This window comes from Emys orbicularis, chromosome 4 (genome assembly GCF_028017835.1).
Source record: "Emys orbicularis isolate rEmyOrb1 chromosome 4, rEmyOrb1.hap1, whole genome shotgun sequence".
Classification (NCBI taxonomy): domain Eukaryota; kingdom Metazoa; phylum Chordata; order Testudines; family Emydidae; genus Emys; species Emys orbicularis.
Window position 1 is genome coordinate 66,121,556 of NC_088686.1, and position 17,082 is coordinate 66,138,637.

Below are 17,082 nucleotides of genomic sequence, written 5' to 3' on the forward strand. Positions count from 1 at the left end.
GAAAAGGAAAATTATTACACAAGGTAGGAAACTGGGAGGCAGGAGAAAGAAAGAGATGGGGGGAAGTAGGCAAAGATCCTAGAATTTGGGTTGAGGTGCTGAATCCATGGAGGATCCAGGCTCCACTTAGTCAACCTGCTCCCGGAGCACTGCAATTTTTTAACACCACCACTATACAACAGCCTGGGAAGGGAAATGAAGAATTCTTTATCTAAATGAATCTATAGGGGGAGGTGAGATAGGAGGAATGTAATTACCTTAGTTTAAATCTGTCCATGACACTGGGGTTATAAAAACCCTGCTCTTGGAGAAAGTATAATGGAATATTTGATGATAAGTGATTAGGACCTTAGATTTCAACCAAAAGATAATTCAACGTATATCCAATTTAAAGAGGACAATGAAGGTTAATAAAGAAAGGGAAAAGAATATATCAAAAGTAAGAAAGTGGTATAGGCAAATGATAGGGTATCAAGTAGCTAGTGAGCTCCTTACATTGATCAAAACAGCAACCTCTGTGACTAAGATATGGGTGGCCTCTGAAGACAGACTTTTCCAGTCTTCTTTTGCCAGAAAGATGGAAGCCCTTCTCAAGGGCCGTGAAGGTGGCAGGGGTGTTAAGTAAAATTGGGATGGATTTTTAGGGCTTTGACAGGAAGGTGGGGGACTCATTTAAAAAAATGTCTAGGGAAAGGACAGTGTGGTGGTTGATAGACAACTAATATATTGCACTGTTCCAAACACTCAGTTTTAATAATGACCTTTAAATGCAGAGAAAAGGCAGTCAGACAGATAAAAGACTAGAGCATCTTAGATGATTTAGTTTCATTTTTAGTTTGTGAGAATTTGTTTATTCTTTCTGGGGTGACTTTTTTTTCAGCCGCTGGAAACAGAGTTTTTATGTCAGATCAAGTTACTAAAAAAAATTGTGGGGGAGGGGAGTTTATCATCTTTCATGAGGAATTCATTCAGCTTTTCACACTATAAAAATAAAATGTATTTTTAGATATTCCAAAAAGTTGGAGAAGTTTGGTCTTAGAAAAACAGCAGTGTAAATGGTATTTTAACAAAACGGAGCAAGTTCATTCCTTGTATAACTGCACTGAAGTCATCTTTGTTGCTGGGCTTTAAACCCCTTCTGTTTCTGTTCTAGCCTCATTTAGACAGGGTGACCAGAACTGACCACAGTATTCCTGGTCTAGGCATACAAAATAATATTTTCACTACATTAAGTGAGCACTCCCCCATCAGTGAAAATCCTAAAACCACCCTTGTTGGTATACTGTGTTTTTTGCTTGGTTGGAGGTTTTTTGTTTTGTTTTGTTTTAAGTGTTTCCAATCTCTCCCTAGAATTATATCTTTCTAAATTCCTCCTTCTTGGAGAAAATTGAAGCAGGAGCTGGGGTGCTCCTGGCAGATCTTAAATACAGCTTCAGAGTGTATAGAAAGTTCCCTGCACATGTTATATAAATATACAACAAAGGACAGACAGTAATCTCTCTTCCTTTCCTTCACAGGCTTCTACAGCATGCCTTCGTCACTCTAGATACATGCTATTAATCTGCTTATGAGCTTCCCCTGATCTACGTTTCTTTTTCCAATGCTGATCTGACCATGGCAGTCCTTAAAGTAAAATTCACAAAAACTAAGAGAGACAAATTGGCTCAGATCCTGTGGATCCTCAATTGGGTTTCTGTAGCGACTGGTGTCATTCTCTTCAGCCTGGGTCTCTTTCTGAAAATAGAGATCAAGAAGCGCAGTGAGGTGATGGCAAAAGGGGAGATTAACTCTGTTCCCAACATGCTCATCTCAGTAGGGGTCATAGCTTGCATCATCAACTTCCTTGGTGGCAAAATCTGCTATGACTGTTCGGACACCACCAAGTTCTCTCGATGGAGGCTAGTCATGCTCCCTTACATTGTGTGCACCTTCTGCTTCACCTTCTGCATCCTGGTGGGTGCTCTCATGTGCTACACCATGAGGAATGAGCTGGAGGAATCTCTTTATCTGGGATTGAGAGATGCTATTAAGTTCTACAAGGACACAGACATCCCTGGACGGTGCTTCTTAAAGAAAACCATAGACCTATTACAAATTGGATTCCAGTGCTGTGGAAACAATGGCTTCAGAGACTGGTTTGAAATTCAGTGGATATCTGTTCGTTATCTGAATATGGCCTCCAAAGAGATTTTGGAGTAAGTATTCATTGGTCATGATAGAAAGTTAGAGAAGGAATAAATCTCCCCTTCTTCCCCCCCCCCCAAAAAAACCCCACCTCACTCAAAAAGAATTTGTATTGAGCAAAAGGTAGAGGCACATTAGAGAGTCAATATATGAGGATAAGCACTGAAGGGTGGGGAAAGCAGGGCAAAGCTGGTTGTTGCACCTGCATTTGAAGATCAAACTTCAGTGGTTAGGATTAGGACATTTTGGGAGTGAGGGAAAGACGAGTTCTTCCAAAGATCACATTGATCAATTCTGGTGGTGTGTCCAGCTCAAGGAAAGGAAGTACTTCTGTGATCGGATCAGCACAGAGATGTCAACATAACACATGCAGAGTCTGTGTAATGCATCTGATTAGGGTTACCATCCATCCGGATTTCCCGGACATGTCCGGGTTTTTCAGTGTTAAATGGCCGTGGCGGTGGGGGGGTGGGGGATTTCTAATCAAGAAGAAATGTCCGGGATTTCCCCTCCTGCGGAGTGCGGCGCGGCTGATTGGACGCCTGGCCTGATTGAAAGCCGCTCCCAGCCACTAGAGCCTCTAGCAGACAGAGTCCCTCCCCCACAGAGTAGCCCGCAGTGTCAGAGTCCACGTGGAGCCTGCAGCTCTCACTCCGCCGGGTGAGCAGAGGCTGCGGGGCAGGGGGCACAGAGGCTGCAGGGCGAGGAGGAGCAGGGCAGGCGGGGGGTGCAGAGGCGTCAGGGGCAGGCAGGGGGCGCAGAGGCTGCAGGGCGAGTGGGGGGTGCAGAGGCTGCAGGGCGAGTGGGGAGCAGGGCAGGCGGGAGGTGCAGAGGCTGCAGGGGCAGGGCAGGCAGGGGGCACAGAGGCTGCAGGGGCAGGGCAGGCAGGGGGCGCAGAGGCTGCAGGGCGAGCAGGAGCGGGGCAGGCAGGGGGTGCAGAGGCTGCAGGGTGAGTGTGGAGCAGGGGGCACAGAGGCTGCAGGGGGGGTGCAGAGGCTGCAGGGGCAGGGGGTGCAGAGGCTGCAGGGCGAGTGTGGAGCAGGGGGCACAGAGGCTGCAGGGGGGGTGCAGAGGCTGCAGGGGCAGGGGGTGCAGAGGCTGCAGGGGGAGTGGGGAGCAGGGGGCGCAGAGGCTGCAGGGGCAGGGCAGGGGGCGCAGAGGCTGCAGGGCGAGTGGGGAGCAGGGCAGGCAGGGGGTGCAGAGGCTGCAGGGTGAGTGGGGAGCAGGGGGCGCAGAGGCTGCAGGGGCGAGTGGGGAGCAGGGGGCGCAGAGGCTGCAGGGGCGAGTGGGGAGCAGGGAAGCACTTAGCAACCCCCAACCAAGATCAGAGCGGGAGGGAGGAGGGGGAAGAGGGGGTGCTCAGAGGAGGGGGCAGAGTTGGGGCAGGGACTTTGGGGAAGGGGTTGGAATGGGGGCGGAGTTGGGGCAGGGCCGGGGGCGGGACCGGGGCCCCGTGGAGTGTCCTCTTTTTTAAATGTTTGAATATGGTAACCCTACATCTGATGGTATCAGCCAGGTAGATAATTACAGTAATAGCACTTCGTTTAGGCCACATGGTCACCCTAAGACCAAGGATGAACATAAACTTAGTGTGGTAGCCCTTAAGGGCACTATCTTGCTCACATTATAAGTCTATCAAAACTCTCAGTGACTTAAAAGGGAGCAGAAGCAAGCCCTAAATCCGCTGGACTTCTCTCTTTGAATAAGAGCTGTAAAGTCAAATCTGGAATTATCATTCTATCTACAAAATGTGTTAACTATGTGGATGATAAAAAGTTGCCTTTTAAAAAAATTTGTTTTGGTATATTACACAATGCATTGAAATGTTCACTCCCTCTGTAAGGTGGCAAGTCAGCTACCCTGAATTTCAATCATAGCAGTCTGCTAGTCAGTTTTCTGGAAGTGAAGGAAAACCATTGATTGTGCTGCCACCACATTGTCTGGTCATCATTAATTGCATTTTTAAAAAATTGAAAGCTCTTCCTTCACATACATGGCTCTACAACTCTAAGTTCAAGGCTCAGTGCGCTTCCACTCTGGAGAGTTAATGACATTGCAAACACCATATATATTACATAAAAAGATGAGGGGGAGACTGGAAATCTCAGGAGAAAAGTTGCATGTTGGTGCTGGTTTCCCATGAAAAGCATGAAGAGTTAAGTGGTTCACTTATCTAAGAAGGAATTACTGCAGTCTTCTTTTAACATAAAAAGTAACAATCAGAATGTTAAAGAAGCAGCTGACAAAGACCCCTTTCCTGCCCAGAGCAGTTTACCATGTAAATAAAATAAGGCTTAGGATAACTGCTTAGGAGAAGGAGAATGTGGGAAGTATTGACAAGAGAGGGCAGATTGATTGAAGAGGTGTTTTAAAGCATGGTTCTACTTTGAAAAGTGATATAACTGTTATACTCAGCAGATCTGCTCTCCATGGGAACGCCAAACAATATCGGCTGACCTTTCGAGACAAAAGTAAAATGAATTGCTTTTTCACTCCTGCCAGTCCTGCAGAAACAACACTGTTCTGTGTCACATCTCATCAAGAACTTATTTGCTTATACGGCACCATTAATGCACATGATGCGCTGTGTAGACAAATAAAACAATGTCCCTGCTCTGAAGAGCCTCCAATCTAAATTAAACCACACTAGGACAAGAAATGGTAACAAAGGCTGGAAGTTGTAGAAGGGGGAAAAAGGCGCTAACAAGATCATATGATTGCTTTGGTTAGTTACAAGCACATCCTTGGAGTATAAAGGTAAACGGGGTTACCTATCTGTTTTTGTTCACCATAAAAATGGCTGCTACAACCCATGTAATGTGATTACTCTGAAGTAAGGTAGTAAGTTCTAATGAGCATCTCCCCACGTTGCCCAGTTTTCTTACCCATAACATTTCTGCCATTGGTACAGCAGTAGCAAATTCCAACATTACTTGTCAGAATTTGCTATTTGCCATCACTGAGGGAAATACTATGGCAGATTTTTGAACCTTCTGTTGCAGATATTAGAAATAGAGTACCCTTCTCACCACAGCTACTTGGAGTGAGCAACAAGGAAATGAAAAAATGATGGCTAGGAATAAAAGAATGCTTAGGGCCCCAGAAAATGAGTGAATTTTAACCATCACCATGTAGCTAAATGGAGTCATGTCACTGAGATACAGGAGCCATTATTCTATCATTTTAGAGGTGGGGGGGACATTGGGAGTGAGGATCATGAGTAAAGGGGAACTACAGGCCAAGATCGGAACCTTTTCCTTTTCCATTTGATCTGTCCACCCTCTCCTTTCCCCTCCACTATGGTTTCTTTCCTGGCCTCAGTTCTGTGTCTCTTTGGTTCACCTTCCTGTTCTCCTGCCAATTTGTTGCTCTATGACACTTACACTAGTTATATTCCATGCACTTTCAGGCACTTGACTGATGAGGTTCTTTTATCTCTGTTTCATTCTGCTCCCATTAGCAGGAGTAGAGTAGCCCAGAGAATCAGAGGAGCAAAAGTAAGGTAGAGACTTTACAAGATGGAGGAGTTCATACTTATCTCAGTCCTGTAGTTGATATAGCAGGCAACCTCCCTGAGATTTGGTGGTAGCTCACTGAGGGATAACATTTTGACAGGATGTTAAACAAGCAACTTCAGTATTTCTAATAGGACCACTAGCAAAATAAAGACAGGTTTCAGAGTAGCCTGTCATTATGCAAGGCACTGCATTTAGCCGTATGGAGTGGAAATCCATCAACTTCATGAAAAAACTCGTACAGATACAGACAGACATCATCTTCCTTTCCAAATGCAAGCAGATGGACATCATAGCAAAATAGAGAGGGGACATTCATGTATAGTAAATGGTCATGGAATACATGTCATTCCAGCCACGTCAGATGGATACAGTGTTCAACAGTCAATAAGCAATCTCTCATGGTTACTGTGGCCCACATTTGTTCCTGTATTAGGTGATGTTTTTTAGACATTCTTATGTTACAAAAATCACTAGAGAAGCAGAGCTGCTAGCAAAACACAGCATTATAACGCTCTGTCCTGCACTAGAATTGCACCAAGAAAACCAAATTATAGTTTTTGCTTTTTTAATATTCTTAGTGCAGGTGTCTAGATAGATACCTTGTCCTGTTCTCCATATCATCATTGAATCCACTCCCTGCAAATGCAGGACACAGCCCCTCATCAGAGGTCATATGTAACATAGAACTGATGCTACACTTGAGGAAACACTTTAGCGGAAGAGAAATTTCTCCTTTCCACATTGAACAGCATCGCATATTGGGGAAATGTATTCTCATTCTCCCTACTCCACCTTTGAAAGGTCTGCAGCTATCCAGAGTTATGTAGCTTCTAAACAACAGCGACAGAAATTGCCAATGTATCTATTGCTGCTGCTACCAGCTCTATAATGCCTTTACTTTCCATCTTGTTGCAGCCGTCTGAAAAGTAATGTTGATGGGAAGTTCTTGGTGGATGGAGTGCCCTTCAGCTGCTGCAATCCAAATTCACCACGGCCTTGTATCCAATACCATCTTACAAATAACACTGCTCACTATAATTATGATTTTCTGATGGAGGAGCTCAATATCTGGATGAAGGGGTGCAGGCAGGCCCTGCTGGATTACTACACTGATATCATGAGGTCAATTGGGCTCACAGTGCTCATCATCTGGTTGTTTGAGGTAAGGCTTGAGAAGGTGGGTTGTGAGAGATTCCTATATCAGAACTTGGAGATGAATACTTTCAGGCTGCCTGATCTCTGGAAATAGGAATGGGAATGACTAGAGTGTAATGCGTGAGAGGCACATCTGCAATCATCCAGTGATTTGGTCAGCTAATGTCTCCAATACAATTCCAGAAACACTTTCTTGAGTACAGGCAGCTTTCTCCAAGTCCATAAGAGGAGAAGCAAATCTCACTGAAAATTATAACGACAAGAAATCATGTATATGTATAAACATTGTAAATGTTTAAACAGATTAAGACACATTCCTTGCCCTGAAGAGTTTACAATCTGAGACAAACAGGACAAGACACTGGATAGCAGATTAGGTGAGGTAGGTGTAAGGATTATAGATGGGAAAAGAGAAAAAATGGCTTGAAAAAGTGAATTTTAAGAAGGAATCTGAGGAAAGAGAGGGAGACTAAAATAAACTGTTAATTTTATCTATGAATAAAGGTTTGGATTAATATCAATATCTCAGAGTGCCCTGCTGGGGGTTATCAAACAGCTAGAAAATACCATTATGGAACACATATTCAGCTGCAGCCTCCAGCTCTGCAACCAAAATAACCATGTAGACAAAGTGTTTGCATCTGCAAAAATGCATTCATGCTATTGTGGGCTACAGAGAAAACTGACTGGAAGCTTTGACCCACATTCAAAGGAGCCCAATGGCAGTGATTAAAACCAGTTTCCATCCCTCTTTAATACTAGTTTGATTTTTTCTGATTGTTACTTTATTGTACAAGCATTAAACATTTTGTTTTAAAAACATTACACAGTAACAATTTTCAGAAAAGACAGTTTCTTGCATCTTCACTGAAATGCATTCATGCAATATGCATTTATGTTCTGGGGAAGGATCTGCCCCTGAGAATTTCACTATGCATTTTAAAGGTGCCAGAAATTATCAGTACTGTTCTTCCTGCCAAACCAGCGCTCATTTGCCTTTTAAACAGCCACCACCTCAGTTCCAATATACCTTTGGATACTTTTGAAAAATTCAGTCTCAGGAATCCACCAGGAAAACTACCCTCCAGGTTGTCATTGATCTATGGGAGTGGGAAGCTTTTTCCCCTAAGATTAGACTTTATCCTACACTGTAGGCTATCCCCTTTCAATTCCTGCATTGAGATGTAGGTACATGACTGAACACTGAATGATGAAAGCTCATTAATAAAACTGGGGCTCCATAGAAGCAAATTGCAAAATTCCCATTTACTGAGAGGAATCACAGGCCTCGAACCCAGGCCCATGGGTCTCCAGGTAGGGCCCAGTCCACAACTGCCTCCCAGCTGCTCATATGAGTAACTAGGGAGAGATCCAGTGAAGCATTAGCTGATAGTGGGCCCTGCTCCCAAAACTCCTGAGAGGGAGAACATCCAGCCCCGCAATTGGCTGAGGGACTCTATATAAACCAGGAAGTAACAACAGGAAGTTGTCAGCAGTGGTTCTCAACTGCAATCCACTTGCGGCCTAATCATAGGATTACCACCTTTTTAATTGCTGAAAACCAGACATACGAGGCCCTGCCCCTGCCCCGCCTCTTCCCCCCAAGGCCCACAATGGTAAATAGGTTGAGAACCACTTAACTAGAGGAATCCCTGGCTGGCTGCTACTATGGACCCCTCCTGCTTACCTGACTCCTGAGCCCTGCATTCCTGCCTGATCCCAGTTCCTGTTTCCCCACCTGCTCCTGGTTCCGGTCTTCCTATCCCAGATGCCTGTTCACTCCCAGTTCTTGCTGTCTTGCCTTACTCCAGGTCCCTGCTCCCCTGCCTTCCACTAGGCATGACTCAGCCCCAACCACTAGGTCTAACTGCCCACACCCCACTCACTGCATTTACTTCATTTGGTCCAGGATTTCACCCCTCATGCCTAATGGTCACAGTAAGTAATGGTAGCTCTTCTGTCTGAAGTACTTAACAGAAATTATATACTATCCTTTGCTGTACTGAGAATTCGAATTGAAGTACAGAGGTCTAATAAAACTGTCTGTGGTATAATTTTCTCTAATACTTTCAGGAGACTTGTTAGATCTATTACTGGATCTCAACAGTTCTACCCAATACTAATAATCACACTAATGTCTAATGGACACAGCCAGTTGTCACTAGTGGAATTCAGGCTGTAATATGCACTCCATAGTTAACTATTATCCTTTTCTTACAGATCTCTGTACTTATTGGGGTCCGTTACCTGCAAACGGCAATGAAGAATGTTCTCCTATTGGGTGATCCAGAGTGTGAGTCAGATGGCTGGTTACTGGAGAACAGCTTTGTAGAAACTGCCAAATACAACTTTAGCATCATTAAGAACCTTGGCAAAGCCAGTCAGATCTCTACTGTCTCAGAGATGAATGATCCCAATATGGATGTTCAAACTGCAAACTATGGTCCAGACAATGTTCCATCAAAATCCATCCCCACAGCTAGCTAGACATGACAGATGCTTTATTAAAGACCTAAATATGGTGAGATACCTTAACTGCAATCCTGAAGTTACCAGATTTTTCACTGGTGGGGACAAAATGGGAACACTAACTGGGTAATTGGACAAGTCACAGCGTGGTGGCAAGTCCAAAAGCTGAGACTCCTTGGGCTGGATATAGCTTCTGTAGGCCAGAGTTCCTGTCCCCCTGGCTTCTTTACTCTTGTGAAAGCCCCGCTTTTTAATACTGCATAAAATGATATGGCATGGATTAAGTTTTCTCCAATCTCTCACTGCATACCCTGCCCCACATATTCCTCGCATGGTCTGAAAAACATGAAAATCAGAGCAAAGACTATATAGCAGAGGAGAGTCAGAATGGACACCTACAAAGGAGCTACTATTTCAGTCTTTCTACATTTGAATTATAACGTTCTTAAAGAAATGACAAACTATCATCAAGTGAAAGTGCTGCTACAATAAAATCCAAGTGAACCTACTAAATTTTAGCGCCATGGACAAATTCCCAGTGTATTACTGAGCTTCAAAAGGGAATTTATTAGCTAACTGCAATCAAGTTGAAATGGTAGAGTGAAGAAAAAGCAAGTTAATTTTATATAATTTTTAAAGAAAAACCCTGAAATCTGTCTTCAACTATGACTGCTCTTTCTCACACTTTAGACGATTTCAACTGTCCTTAGTCTTTCAAAGTCAATAGAAGATGCTAAAAGAAATCCCATTCAATGAAATTTTATACAGGAAATAAATTGGAGGCTTAATGCTAAGGATATTAAATGTTGAAATTAGAGTTGTACCAACAATAAAACACATTAACAAAAAGCAAACAGCACTTCTCATAAACAGATGTATTGTAGAATAAGATATAATCCCTTCTTCTTGCCCTCACCCCCACAAAAATCCCCTACTCTGTCCAAATCACTGCTACAGATTCGGGAGGTGAAATACTGGAGATTATTTGGGCCTAGTGAAGACAGAATGGCACTCTCTTTCCCATTCTGTCACTTTCCTAGATGACCAGCCTGGTCCTTGGAATGTTGTCAAGTATCAGAGGGGTAGCCGTGTTAGTTTGAATCTGTAAAAAGCAACAGAGGGTCCTGTGGCACCTTTAAGACTAACAGAAGTATTGGGAGCATAAGCTTTCGTGGGTAAGAACCTCACTTCTTCAGATGCATCTGAAGAAGTGAGGTTCTTACCCACGAAAGCTTATGCTCCCAATACTTCTGTTAGTCTTAAAGGTGCCACAGGACTTTCTTGGAATGTTGGTGTGAGATTCATCAATAGCATGACAATATATTGTACACATCACATACTAAGCTGATTAATATGTAGCTAAAGATACAGAACAGGCCAAATAAAACATTTTTACTTCATACTTTGTTGTTAACTTATTGGTTGGAATGTGTCTTTGGGCACCTAATACATTTCATTTAAATAACCAAATACAATAAAGAAACAATTTTCTGTATCTCCCTGCTGCCAAAACAGAGACATGCAATATTGTACAATAGTTACAGTGTACAATAGTTACAGTGAAACTATTCCCTTGATTATCCAAACTTATTCAATGTCTCCTATAACATTAGAACAGGGGTAGGCAACCTATGTCACGCGTGCCAAAGGCGGCACACAAGCTGATTTTCAGTGGCACTCACACTGCCCGGATCCTGGCCACTGGTCCAGGGGGCTCTGCATTTTAATTTAATTTTAAATGAAGCTTCTTAAACATTTTAAAAACCTTATTTACTTTACATACAACAATAGTTTAGTTATATATTAAAGACTTATAGAAAGAGACCTTCTAAAAACATTAAAATGTATTACTGGCACGCGAAACCTTAAATTAGAGTGAATAAATGAAGACTTGGCACACCACTTCTGAAAGGTTGCCGAACCCTGCATTGGAGTAATCAAGGATGTACTGTAGATAAGATGTATCTTGTGGTAATTTAGGCTCTGAGACAGCAAGATACTTAGGGACATGTCTATGGATTTCAAATTGGACTACTCCAATGCTTAAAAAGGTAGATATGGGTTTATGTACTTTGCTGAATTGGGGCCTTAGTTAGAATCACCCTCCATCAGTGAGAAACTATACACAGCTAACATTAATCCTTGACTCCAAAGATCTGAGAGTCCCTGGAATAACTGTTCATAGCAATTTACATCAGTGCATCCTATCTGAAAACATGATATTCAAGTTACAATGTCCATAGTTTGTGTTAAACTATTTTATTTTCATAGTCATCACTTATTTAATGAAAAACATTAAAATAAGCATTTGCAGTTAAAAACAAAATCTCTGGAGAAAAGGTGGCATTCAAATTCTCTGCCAGTTTTTCATTTACTGTAACAATTACTTACTTGGAATCTGCATTTGAGCAATTCAAGAAATCAGCTCAGTTGGAGTGAAAATATAATTCAGCTTTGGTAGGCCACCACATAATGTTTCCCAGAACTGGCAAACATTGCAGTTGGTTGTCTGTGTGCCAATCCTCAGTGCAAGTGCTGAAAATTCCTTTTCTGATTATATTGCATTGCTTAATGAGAAATGTAGAAGCATAAAACCAGACCATTTGCATCTAGACAGCATGCTGTAGCTCAATGATCTTAACTGAACACAAACTTTATTACAATACAAACTCTGGGATGTTTGTTTAAATTGATTTGATTAAAATTTGTTTTAAACAGATTATACTCGAGGTAGTTTTTGATTCCTGGAATTTTTCAAAGTAAAACCCAACAAGCTAAAAGCACATGGAAAATACTATTTTTCTTTAGGTGGGTACTGAAACAATTGTAAACACTTTATAAAGGCATCATTGTACATTGACCATTAAAATGTGTTGTGAAATTTAAATGGTTTCCTGTGAAATTTGCCATGTGGTTCAATGAAAAAAATGGTACTTTTCCCTCATTAAAACAGCTTTAACAATAGAGATATTAGTCTAGCTTTTCTGGGCAATGGCTTACTAAACTGCTACTAACTTAGGACAAATAGTGCATACCCTTGAGGATAGAGAAATAAAATAAGATTCAGTTTGGGGAAAAATCCTTAAAAATATATATATAAAATCTGGGGGAAATAATCTAGAACACAGGGCAGGGATGGTCTCTTTTCTCTTTTTATACAGCACTGAGCACAATGGGGACCTAGACCTTTGGATGCTATCATAATATAAATATTTACCATTAATAATTAATGGAAAGGATGAACATAGACAACAGTAATGCTAAAAGAAATTTAGGATTGATACAGTAGTGGATAGCAAATTAGAAAGGAATTTGCAATGGAATATGGTGAAAAAAATTAAATGTGTTTTAGAGTTGAATATGTAGGTGCAACACCTGGAGTCAAGGGCATCAGAATGGGGGGTGGGGGAGAGGGGGACATGACCCCATCACTTTTTACCTATCGTAAGGGCGAGCAACGGGGGTGAGGAAAGGGCGGAGAGGAGCGAGCAGGGGCGGAATCTTGAGGGAAGAGGCAAGCCAGGGCCAGGGCATCAGGCAGGGGGTGAGGCCATGGTTCAGCCACTTGCGCCCCCCCCCCCACTTTTAGGGAGCTTCCACCACTCCTGCAGTTAATCCCCTCCTCTTGGAAGACTGGAATTAGTTCTAAGCATCTCATTAACTTCTGTACCAGGAAAGATAATGGAGCAAATAATTAAACAATCAATTTGCAAATATCTAGAAGAAAGTAAGGTGAGAAGTAACAGTCAGCATAGATTTGTCAAGAACAAATTGTCTCAAACCATCCCGATCGCTTTCTTTGACAGGATAACAAGCCTTGTGGATAGGGGGAAGTGGTAGACGTGGTATATCTTGACTTTAGTAAAGCTGTTGATATTGTGTCGCATGACCTTCTCATAAACAAACTAGGGAAATGCAATCTAGATGCAGCTACTATAAGGTGGATGCAAAACTGGTTGGAAAACCATTCCCAGAGAGTAGTCATCAATGGTTCAGTGTCATGCTAGAAGGGCATAATGAGCGAGGTCCCGCAGGGATCAGTTCTGGGTTCTGTTCTGTTCAATATCTTCATCAATGATTTAGTGAATGGCATAGAGCAGGGGTGGGCAAACTTTTTGGCCCGAGGGCCACACTGGGGTTGCAAAACTGTATGGAGGGCCGGGTAGGGAAGGCTGTGCCTCTCCAAACAGCCTGGCCCCCGACCCCTATCCGCTCCCTCCCACTTTCCGCCCCCTGACTGTCCCCCTCAGAACCTCCAACCAATCCAACCCCCCCTGCTCCTTGTCCCCTAACCGCCCCCTCCCGGAACCCCCCACCCCTAACCACCCCCAGGACCCCACCCCCTATCTAACCCCCCTGCTCCCAGTCCCCTGACTGCTTTGACCCCAATCCACACCCCCATCCCTTGACAGGGACCCCGGGACCCCACGCCTATCCAACCCTCCCTGTTCCCCATCCCCTGACCCCTATCCACACCCCCGCCCCCTGACAGGCCCCCCAGGACTCCCACACTTATCCAACCCCCTCCCCCCATCCCCTGACCGCCCCCCAGAACCTCCACCCCATCCAACCATCCCTTGCTCCCTGTCCCCTGACTTGCCCCCCGAGACCTCCCAACCCTTATCCAACCCCCTGACCCCAGCCCCCTTACCGTGCTGCTCAGAGCAGCATGTCTGGTCGCCGCACCGCCCGGCCAGAGCCAAACATGCTGCCGCGCTGCTCAGCAGGAGTGCGCAACCCCACCACCCAGAGCGCTGCCCACATGGCGGCATGGCTACGGGGGTAGGGGGGACAACGGGGGAGGGGCTGGGGGGGCTAGCCTCCCCGGCTGGGAGCTCAAGGGCCGTGAAGGATGGTCCCGTGGGCCGGAAGTGGCCCGCGGGCTGTAGTTTGCCCACCTCTGGCATAAAGAGTACACTTATAAAGTTTGCGGACAATACCAAGTTGGGAGGGGTTGCAAGTGCTTTGGAGGATAGGATTAAAATTCAAAATCATCTGGACAAACTGGAGAAATGGTCTGAAGTAAATAGGATGAAATTCAGTAAGGACAAATGCAAAGTACTCCATTTAGGAAGGAACAATCAGTCGCACACATACAAAATGGGAAATGACTGCCTAGGAAGGAGTACTGTGGAAAGGGATCTGGGGGTCATAGTGGACCACAAACTAAATACGAGTCAACAGTGTAACACTGTTGCAAAAAAGGAAAACATCATTCTGGGATGTATTAGCAGAAGTGTTGTAAGCAAGACACAAGAAGTAATTCTTCCGCTCTACTCTGCGCTGATGAGGCCTCAACTGGAGTATTGTGTCCAATTCTGGGTACCACATTTCAGAAGAGATGTGGACAAATTCGAGAAAATCCAGAGAAGAGCAACAAAAATGATTAAAGGTCTAGAAAACATGACCTATGAGGGAAGATTGAAAAAAAAAAAAAAAAGGTTTGTTTAGTCTGAAAAAGAGAAGATTGAGAGGGGACATGATAACAGTTTTCAAGTACATAAAAGGTTGTTACAAGAAGGAGGGAGAATAATTTTTCTTCATAACCTCTGAGGATAGGACAAGAAGCAATGGGTTTAAATTGCAGTAAGGGAGATTTAGGTTGGACATTAGGAAAAACTTCCTGTCAGGGTGGTAAAGTACTGGAATAAATTGCCTAAGGAGGTTGTGGAATCTCCATCAGTGGAGATTTTTAACACCAGGCTAGACAAATACCTGTCAGGAATGGTCTAATACTTGGTCCTGCCATGAGTGCAGGGGACTGGACTAGATGACCTCTCAAGGTCCCTTCCAGTCCTATGATTCTATGATTAACAGAAAGATATAGGTAAAGGAAATTATTTGAAAAGGCTGTAGGTTTGACTTATGAGGAAAGATTAGAAAGTAAATAAGTAATGACTGTGCAAGAATCTGCAAATATTCAAAGGGTGCAATGCTTAAACACCAACAAGGTTGAGGATTTTTTAGCATGATAAATATGGGTATAAAACAAGGAATTTTAGAAAAGGAAAATTTAAGCTATATAAAAAGCTTCTTAACATTAAGATATATTTGAATGTAGAATAGTTCCCCAAAGGAAAAGGAGGAAGCACAAGCCCTTGTGCTATTTAAAAAAAAAAAAAATCTGTCAAATATGGCCTCCATCACCATATCACCTGAGTGGCTCAAACTTCGCACAACAACTTCTCTTGACATTTCTGTAATGTAGGTCAATATTATTACACCTGGAAAAGAACTGGAGGATAAAGTGCAGGAAAATTTTTTGTATTGGCCTAGAGGTGGTGACTTAATACACCTCTACCCCGATATAATGCTGTCCTTGGGAGCCAAAAAAATCTTACCGCATTATAGGTGAAACCGTGTTATATCGAACTTGCTTTGATCCGCTGGAGCGCGCAGCCCCGCCCCCCTGGAGCGCTGCTTTACCGTGTTATATCCGAATTCATGTTATATCGGGTCGCATTATATCGGGGTAGAGATGTAATTTTTTTTCACATCTCTGATTTCTTTGATTCCATGACAACTGTTTCCCCTCACAAAACCTTTTTAAAGAAAGGAGCTTTTGGGGCTATGTTCACTATGAAGAAAGGCTGAGCCTTCCACTGTCTTTGTAGTGAACACAACGGGCAACATTTTCAGACTTAAGGCCCTAAAGTGAGGCTCCTAAATAAATTCAGCCACATTTTCAGAAGCACTGAACACCCTCAGCTCCCACTGATGCTACCTTTAAGGGCCCAGTTTTGAAAAATCTTATCCTAAGGATTAGTTTTCAAATGTGTTCTCTAACTTTGAGTTCCCAACTTCAGACTCTGAGGCTGGGATATTCCAAGGAGCATCAGTGAGCCAAAGGCTCCAAATCCCATTGAAAGGGAGTTAGATACCCAATCTCCTTAGGATCCTTTATAAATCCCAGGTCTAGTGCCTGATTTTCATAAGTACTAGAGCACTCATTTCTCTACCTGAAGTAAATGGGATCTGCTAGTGTTCATCCTCTCTGAGGCCTCTACATGTCTAAAACTAGGCTCCCAAAATGTTTGCTGAGCTTGTTCCATATCCTCATTTCCAAGTTATGAGTCCTAGCTCCACTAGCCAGACTGAATCTTGACATTTCTACTTTGACTCTGCATTCTATTTCTATTAAATTGAGGTTACCCCCCAAACCAAACAATGAGGCATGAATATACCTCTTGAATTCATGGGTTTTGTTTTTGTAGTATGGCATGATTTGGTGTCCTCTTTGGCCTGAATGCGTCCTCTTTTTAAAGTGTGTTTGCACCCAGGGCAAAGTAGCAGGCAGATAGTTGTGAAGGTCCCTAGAAATTCACAGGACTTCAAGTGCAGTTTTCCCCACCAAGATGATCCTTGCAATTGATTTTAATAAATTTTGCCAAAGCTACACAATATCCATCTCTGCATGCACGCTTGGCTGCAGAATTCCTGGTACTTCCGCTGTAATTTACCCTTTAATTTAAATTGGGTATTTGTGTTCACATGCATATACACAATATGTATAGGAAAAGAAATATGTTCTCCCTGGCATGGCAAAACACATTCAGATATGGGGGAAAACACAACCAGATGCTCTTTGTTGTATTTCCTTCTCCACTATAGTGGGGATAATTGTCCAGTAGTTTAAAAGTGACATAGCCGGTACCACACTAACAGAGCTGGTAAATTCTTCATCATATAGGGTGACATAAAATTATTTCCAGTGCAACCAAAAGAAAAGTACTTGTGGCCCTTTAAGGAACATAGC

General features: G+C 43.2%; 1 protein-coding gene across 1 annotated transcript; it reads left to right on the forward strand.

Moving 5' to 3' along the window:
- Positions 1-1,614: 1,614 nt before the first annotated feature.
- LOC135878596 (photoreceptor outer segment membrane glycoprotein 2) lies at positions 1,615-9,344 on the forward strand. Its single transcript, XM_065404301.1, has 3 exons — positions 1,615-2,195; positions 6,618-6,864; positions 9,078-9,344. The coding sequence occupies exons 1-3, from the start codon at positions 1,615-1,617 to the stop codon at positions 9,342-9,344; spliced, it is 1,095 nt and encodes a 364-aa protein (XP_065260373.1).
- Positions 9,345-17,082: the final 7,738 nt, after the last annotated feature.

Excerpts from the sequence above, each read along its gene's own strand:
- LOC135878596 (XM_065404301.1), top strand. The coding sequence starts at position 1,615 with ATGGCAGTCCTTAAAGTAAAATTCACAAAAACTAAGAGAGACAAATTG. Across the intron at positions 2,196-6,617 it reads GCCTCCAAAGAGATTTTGGA|CCGTCTGAAAAGTAATGTTG; the intron begins GTAAGTATTCAT and ends ATCTTGTTGCAG. Across the intron at positions 6,865-9,077 it reads TCATCATCTGGTTGTTTGAG|ATCTCTGTACTTATTGGGGT; the intron begins GTAAGGCTTGAG and ends CTTTTCTTACAG.